The 7,367-nt window shown below is 43.8% G+C and overlaps 1 protein-coding gene across 2 annotated transcripts; it reads right to left on the bottom strand.

The window, feature by feature from the left end:
- Positions 1-2,106: 2,106 nt before the first annotated feature.
- On the bottom strand, positions 2,107-7,345 carry NDUFS3 (NADH:ubiquinone oxidoreductase core subunit S3). Of its 2 annotated transcripts, XM_080618725.1 has the most exons (7): positions 7,265-7,345; positions 7,092-7,157; positions 5,856-5,953; positions 5,442-5,591; positions 3,671-3,796; positions 3,259-3,378; positions 2,108-2,333 (listed from the first exon to the last, which is right to left on the bottom strand). In XM_080618725.1, exons 1-7 carry the CDS (start codon positions 7,311-7,313, stop codon positions 2,166-2,168), a joined length of 777 nt encoding a protein of 258 aa, XP_080474851.1. In that variant the 5' UTR covers positions 7,314-7,345; the 3' UTR covers positions 2,108-2,165. The 2 variants fall into 2 exon arrangements, with proteins under 2 accessions (XP_080474852.1, XP_080474851.1); XM_080618726.1 differs by lacking the exons at positions 7,092-7,157; positions 7,265-7,345 and adding an exon at positions 6,952-7,081 and having other exon boundaries at positions 2,107-2,333.
- Positions 7,346-7,367: the final 22 nt, after the last annotated feature.

Raw genomic sequence — 7,367 nt, 5'->3', positions numbered from 1 at the left:
GCCCACCAGCCACAAGTAACCTAGAGCAAGCAGGATGTATAGGCAAGAATGCCTTATAACACTGGAGCAGTGGAGGAGGTAGTGTGCCAACATTGGCAGTACTTTGCAAGGCTGTGCAACCTCTTGTGCCCTGGGATAATGCATCTGGGTGAGTAAATTGCACTCTTCATAATCTCCTAGGCTTCTCTAATGAGAAGAGATTTGGGTCCATTAGCAACTATGCCACATATTAAAGACCTGCTGGAGCCATGCCTGTCCCCACAGGGCTAGCTAGCTCTCCAGTACACACATCCTTCAGCAAAGCTTACATGTTGTTTAACTTGACAGGGCATTGTGTCTAACATTTCTTGACGTCAATCAAATTCTCCTTCTGCACAAACATCATGTTTAAATGTCAGTTTTCCTTCTGTTCCTGCCACCATCAGTCTTCTGACTTAACATACTGGGAAACACGTATTTTTTACATGATACAGACCATGAGTCTTGGCACGGTGCCTCAAACAACCTGGGATGAGGGAGGGAGAACATGGGGGGAAATGTGCTTTAAAAAGAATTTTCACAGCAATGGAAGTGGTGCCAGGAACTTTTCTGTCTTGTGCAATAGGCATCAGCATGCAAAAAGAGCCACCGCAACAGAAAACGGAGCCAGCTGTGGAACATGTCACAGCAAGGACTAAAAGTACATTTGCTATTTAATCAGCTCAATTGATGGCAGATCCAAAGTGAAGCTGAGAATTGTATAAAACCCCAAACTTCTGCTGATCTGTGTTCCTCTTTCTTTCCTGTAGAGCATTAACTTTGAAGGTATAATAGCAAGTGCTATTAATTTTAACTAGAGACCACTGTTGTGAGTCACATCCCAAATGCTGCCTGCCACAGCAGCCTGAAGCAAATTAAAGAAACAACAAAAATGGAATTAAAGGAACCCATGCTTACAAGGCTGGGGTGGAAAGAGACAAACATGAGACCTGATTCTTACCACACAGTTCAGCTCTTTGTTCTTGAAAACAGATCACATTCTAGTTACGATGAGTACTTGTCCCTTCTTTTTCCTTAATTGAAGTGACTATTGCCCTATCCCCTGCTCCATCCCATACTCTAACCTCCCCAAAACCCCTTTTTTAATTAGTGCTTTTAGAATTTAAAAGCTGAAGTAGTGATTCAGGGAATCTCTACAAACAGCTTGTGAATGATTTTATGAAATCTCTTATACAATAATTTTGAGATCTTAATGAGGTCAGTCAGCTTCCTAACACAGAACCGAGTTATGTATTTTCTGGACTAAGGACAAGGGACATTACTAATTGATGACTGCTGTAATGTTATCCCGTTCAAACAGGTGGTGGGTGGACTGAGACAGTGTTTTTCCAGCTTTTTTTGGAGAGAGCTGAGATTTTCCACAAGAACAGAGATAGTGGTAATGCTATTATAGCATACAGCTCAAAATAATTGGAGTAGTGACAAAAAAGGCATAGACTCTCATCTATGGCACAAGGGAAGAGGTTTTTTTGACTGCAGAAAAAAGCACAATCTGAAGATGCTGGAGAAGGCCTCCTGATTGTGAAGAAAAAGCCAGGATGAGAGTGGCATGTGAGAAATTACCTGCAACTCTTCCTTCTGCCAGAACAAGCACTGACTTTATGCCCATGGAAACAATGCAGAGATTTCCACAATTCTTTTGCTCTGTATCCAGGTACATCTTGTGTTATCCTAATAACTGTATTAGAATCATTTACAAAAGCTTTGCCTGTTTGGTATGTTATTAGCTTCTTCCCAACACCCATCTTGGAGCTCAGATACTGCTGTCCCATTGCTTAAGCTAAACAGCTGCTTTCAGTACAGCTCTCAGGTTATCATTTATGCCTGCAGGGATAGTTAGCAGAAGCAGTGCACATAAAGCATTTTAGCCGCAGGGAATTCCTGGACTCCACTCAGTTTGCAAACCGAAGAGACAAATCCAGTGTCTCACAACTTTGAAACAGCAGATAAACATCTTCCAGCTGGATTATCAGGATTGTAAATTAGCATCCCTCACCCTGTGCTTTTCATTGAAAACAACATTATTCATGTGACCACAACGGCAGGACTCTCATATCAATTTTTATTATTATAAATACTATGTAAGAACAGAAAGGATGGTGCCGTGCATCTGCTCCATTCTGCTGCTATTTTGCATCTTCTTTCTTGGCTCCTGCTTCTATTTTCAGGGTCTCTGGAGCTGGACGATAGGCAGGAAACGCCTCCCAAGGACTATTCAGATCAAATTTGCGAAACTCCTGAGTTAGCTCCACAGGCTCTGCCACTACCCGTTTCACTTCATCGTCATACCGCACCTAGAATAGTGCAAAGGACACAGGCCAGTCATTTTCATGCAGTCCCCACAGCATCTCTGCTATTGGCTGTACACAGTAATGATCCACACCACCCTCCAGTAAAGGGAATCCTACTTCTTATGCCATGGATAGGTCACAGGCTTCTGCCACAAACCTCTGGGCTCTCCACAGGAAAAGCCTCCTTTTTGCTACCACATAGGTCAGGTGTCCTGACTAATGACCCTGAGTACCCAACCTACAGTCCTTAATGAAGTCCACATAGAATAACACATTTAGTTCATCATATGACAAAGCAATTTCTTCTGAGTCACTGAAATAAGGTGGCCCATCCACCTGGCATACCTGGGGACTACTCTCATGAATCTTTATAATAGAGCTGTTGGGTTTCAGTTGTGCTTCTTATTGTAACACTCAGAACATGGGACAAAAGGACAAACAGGGTGAAATGCAGGTGAGTACCAGACACTAATGACTGGCTTGCTTTAACAGTGAGGATACCTCAACTAGTTTTATAATCTGGACCTACAAAAACTCAACAAAGTGGAGCTCAAAACTGTATTAAGATCAGGTCAGTCCTTTATTCCTGTGGGAACCTCCAGTTCTGCAGTGGAAAGTTCAATCTTTCAGAAGACATGCTAAAAGCAGAAGCACTTCCCCTGCCTGACAATTGTCTTTGGTACACATCACAGGAAATCTGCTCAATGTCTCTGGCTTCAGGCTGAGACAGATGATAGAGATTATTACAGACGATACTTTATGATGACTTCAAATTTCCATGCAAGACATCTATACAACTTTTATGGAATACACACAAGTGAAACATCCCTAGTACTTTTCGGAAAAGGATTCTATATTACTATGGTCAGTAATAGAGGGCATAGTACTGGAGATATTTGATAAATTTAGACATGAGCATTTCTCCTACCTCCACGTAACCAGAGAGTGGAAAGTCCTTCCGGAAAGGATGGCCCTCAAACCCATAGTCTGTGAGGATTCGCCTTAGATCAGGGTGGTTGGCAAAGAAAACACCAAACATGTCCCACACCTAAATGAAAGAGAGCCAAGTAAGTTGAATTAGATTAGAGAAAAAACACACCCAAAACATCATGTATTACATCTATAAAACTTCAGTTACATGCCTGGCTTCATGCAGTGCCAGCAAAACTGATGCAGGAACTCATTCCAAAGCAAATGAAACACCCTTTTATCTCCTACTCTGAAAACACAGCCAGTGAAACACTTCCCTCTTTCTTCATCAGGGCCCTGGCAATCAGTTTAATCAGGAAAACGCAGCCCCTCTCCACAAAGACTCTGCTCCCAAGCACAGTGGCACTCACCTCTCTTTCATACCAGTTTGCTGCCTTGTGCACAGACACTGCTGAGTCAATGGGTGTCAGCTCATCAGTGTATGTCTTCACCCGGATCCGACTGTTGAACCGCAGAGACAGGAGATTGTACACAATCTGAAGCAGAGTGAGAGAAGGCATTGGCCTTGTATGGCATTTATGGCTCTCTTTGCAGCACAGCATTGGCTAAGAAAAGGCACCAAAGACTATTTCAAATATTCTTTATCAGCAGAAACACATTCAGTGCTGGGCACTAAAAGACAGTATTACAACTGAGGTTCCAATAGGTTACGCTTTGGTTCTTACAAGCACAACAAAAATCACGAGAGACTTAGTAAACATGACTGATGAAGAGCTGAAGAGGGACACTAAATCTTAAAGAGAATACTGAAGGGAGGGAGACACTTGACAAAGAAAACAGCCGAAAATTACTCTCAGCATCCAGTGGGAGAAAGCTAAGAAATACCCTTAATTTTCAGTAGATAAGTTGGATACAAAGGAAAATTTCTACCTCTTCTGGCGATGAAGTACTAATAAGAAGGCTGCTTAGGAAGATTACTAGAACCCCCAAGGTAAGGGGAGCAGGAATACTTACTACAAGCAGACTGAAAAAAAAAAACCCAAACCTTTGTAAGAAGTTGTATAGCCCCACTTGATACTGCCTCTGTGTTAAAGAAACTCTACAACTCTCAAGATTTTTGCCTAATCACAAGATATGTTACCAAAAGTCAAAGCTGTTATGAGCAAAGCAAGAAGGAGCTACATCTGAAAACAAAAGCCATCTGATTAGCTAATATAGCTAAGGCAAACCTGTCACCCCTCACTTTCTGAGCAGCTGTAAATGATTTAATCCCACAAGATAAACCAAAGGAGGGAAACAAATCAGCTACTTTTCATTACCCTTGTTATTTTCTGTAAACTAAAAATCTATCAATTTACTTCTCTTGCCCAAAAGACAGTCTGCCCAGATCAGACACAGTAAGTCAGACCATCTCTTCGTCCATACGGCTACCTAAACCATAGCCAGCCTCTACAGCACGAGTCCCAGGTGTTTTGTGCCACTGCTTTTTAAAGATCTTCCTAAGTTAAACTACAGTAACGTGAACAAAGCTTTCTAATAGTGTGAAGACAATATGCTAAGTCAGAAGAATCTGCAGCTGCAATTCTTTTGTAGCTTAAAAGCTGTAAGTTGAGATATTCAAAAGCATTTGGGGGAACCAAATCTCCCAACATTCCTTGAAAGTCAGTGAACTGAAAGTTCAGTGCCCAAAGTCTCCTGATAGGTTCCTGAAAATCTGCCTCATGTCCTATCTGGTACTGACTTTCAGGGAATGTTTTTTCAAACAACTAAATAGTTTTTTGGTTTGTTTTAAAGATTAAAACAATAACAGCAGCTGATAAGCCTAACTGGAAGAAGGAAGAGCACCAGTTCATATCTGGCCAGAAAGAAGTCTGTAGACAATCTGATAAAACTGAAACAGAAGATAGAACAAACTCAACAAATCAAAAAACAAACAAAACAAACCAAAGCAAGAGAGAGACTTTCAGCAGAGCACAAAAGGAAAATCAGACTAAGAACCCAGGCAGTTATCAGTTCCGCTACTGCTTCCACAATCCACAGATCAAACAAAACCCAGCATTTCAGAGTGGACTTTTTTCTTCATTGCCAGAAAGCAAAAAATGCAATCAGAGTTGCAAGAGCACCCACAGCCATCAGCATTTGTGAAACTCTCCAAATCCTGTACCTATGAGCAATCCTTACCTCAAAGCGGTACTGCCGAGATGGGACATCAACTGCAGTCAAGTCAGCCAAGGACTTGAACTGGGCATTAGTGTGGTCTCGAAGGAAGGTCAGAACTGGAATGATCCCATCTGGATGGATCAAAAGTTCCAGCTCATTGAAACAGGTCACCTGATGAAAGAGTGGAAAGGACATGAGTACAAACACCAATAGGACTGGGCATTATGCTGAATCCAGAAAAACACTCAAAGAAAGAGAGTATATGGTACAGCAGACACACAATGACAGCAGATAAAGGGGCTTAATAATGGCAGTAACTTTATGCAATTCTGATAGGTCTTCCCCAGAACACCTTGTGAAAACAGCTAACAAAAAAGTAGCATGTTCACCAAGATCTGTCTCCCCTACAAAAAGAACTTCTCGAACAGCACCTACCTGTACTTGCTGGATATACTTGGGCATAATCTCAGCCACATACTCCCCAAAAGCACACAGCTGCTTCTGTTCTACTTCATTTTTTGGTCTGACAGTAGCTAAGGAGAAAAATAAAGTTCCCAAGATTATGGCAGGGAACACAGAAAGTGACAGAAAGAAGAGCAGCAACTCCTATCCCTGACTTACAAATCCCTTGTAGCAGTCTAGCTGTCTGTCAGTAGTTCTGGCAGAAACCAGGCAGCTTCAGGTTTAGGTACCCTGCAATGTTTGTTTATGGTAAATCTGAAGTTAAAGACAACATACAGTAGAATATACAGGATGTTGCAACAGAGTCAAGACTATAGCTACACATATGTGTTGTGGTACACAGAGCATGGAACTAGAGACTTTAAGGAAGGAAGCTTGTATTAGTGCTAAACAATTTTGCCTTGGCCACTTTACAGCAGAAAGAACAGTGCACAAGATGATGGATTTATGGCAATTGCAAAATAAGTTTTCAGAGCGAAGACCTACTAAAATCAAAACCTTTCAAGAGGATAAGAGAAGATACCACAGTACCTAAGGGGAAGATTGTGGTCTTTTAGTAATTTAAAAGTGCAGCTTTTAGCAAGCGTTCCAGTTCTAGGTTCACCACTTAAGGCTAGCAGAACTTGCAGGATTACAAAGACAGAGACTCCCTTTTTATGGGGAGTCACATGGAAAAGACAGGGGGTGATGGGCACAAGTTATTCCAGGGGAGATTCTAACTGGACACAAGAAGAATCATAGAACAGTTTGGGTTGGAAGGGACTTTCAAAGGTCATCCAGTCCAACCCTCTGCAATGAGCAGGGGCACCTTCATCCAGATCAGGTTGCCCAGAACCACATCCAGCTTGGCCTTGAATGCCTGCAGCGATGGTGCATTCACCACCTCTCTGGGCATCCTGTGACAGTGTTTTACCACCCTCATTGTAAACAATTTCTTCCTCATTTACAGCCTAAGTCTCCTCTCTTTAAAACTTTTATCCCTCATCCTGTCACAACAGACTCTGCTAAAAAGCTTTTCCCCAGGCGCTCATTTTTCCCAACGAGAACAACCAAAAAGGTTTCACCACACAAGAACGTCCTGAGGGCAGACCAGCGCCCCAAGGCCAAGCAGCCGGAAGGTGACAGGGCCATGACATGGTCTCTTTCACTGCTCCCAGCCCAACCAAGGGCTCCAACCGCAAGGCCCTCGCCTCGCTCCCCCTCACTTACGGCGAGTCTCTGTGGCGGAGCTCCCCGTCAGCCGGGCCTGTACCGCCGCCGCCGGGCCTGCCCCAGCTGCGGAGAGAAACGGACACGTCTCACCCACCGACCGCCCGGCGGGCCGGCCCGACCCGCGGCCATGGGCTGCCCCGGCCCCGCGGCCACCCCCCGGGAGCCCTCACCTCGCAGCGCGGCCCGCGCCAGGCCCCGCGCCGCCGCCGCCACCAGCATCCCGCCGTGACACGGACGGGCAAGGGCACGGACCGGAAGCGGAAAGCGCCGCGA

This window comes from Psittacula echo (genome assembly GCF_963264785.1).
Source record: "Psittacula echo genome assembly, chromosome: 5".
Lineage (NCBI taxonomy): Eukaryota > Metazoa > Chordata > Aves > Psittaciformes > Psittacidae > Psittacula > Psittacula echo.
Note: the sequence above shows the minus strand (reverse complement) of the source record. Positions and strands in the feature narration are given on the sequence as shown.

What these genes read in the sequence shown, in the direction of transcription:
- NDUFS3 (XM_080618725.1), bottom strand. Translation starts at nt 7,313, where the DNA reads ATGCTGGTGGCGGCGGCGGCGCGGGGCCTGGCGCGGGCCGCGCTGCGA. An exon ending in GGCGCGGGCCGCGCTGCGAG is followed by an intron (nt 7,158 to 7,264) that starts GTGAGGGCTCCC and finishes TTCTCTCCGCAG; the next exon opens with CTGGGGCAGGCCCGGCGGCG. An exon ending in CAAACTGGTATGAAAGAGAG is followed by an intron (nt 3,379 to 3,670) that starts GTGAGTGCCACT and finishes TCTTTCATTTAG; the next exon opens with GTGTGGGACATGTTTGGTGT.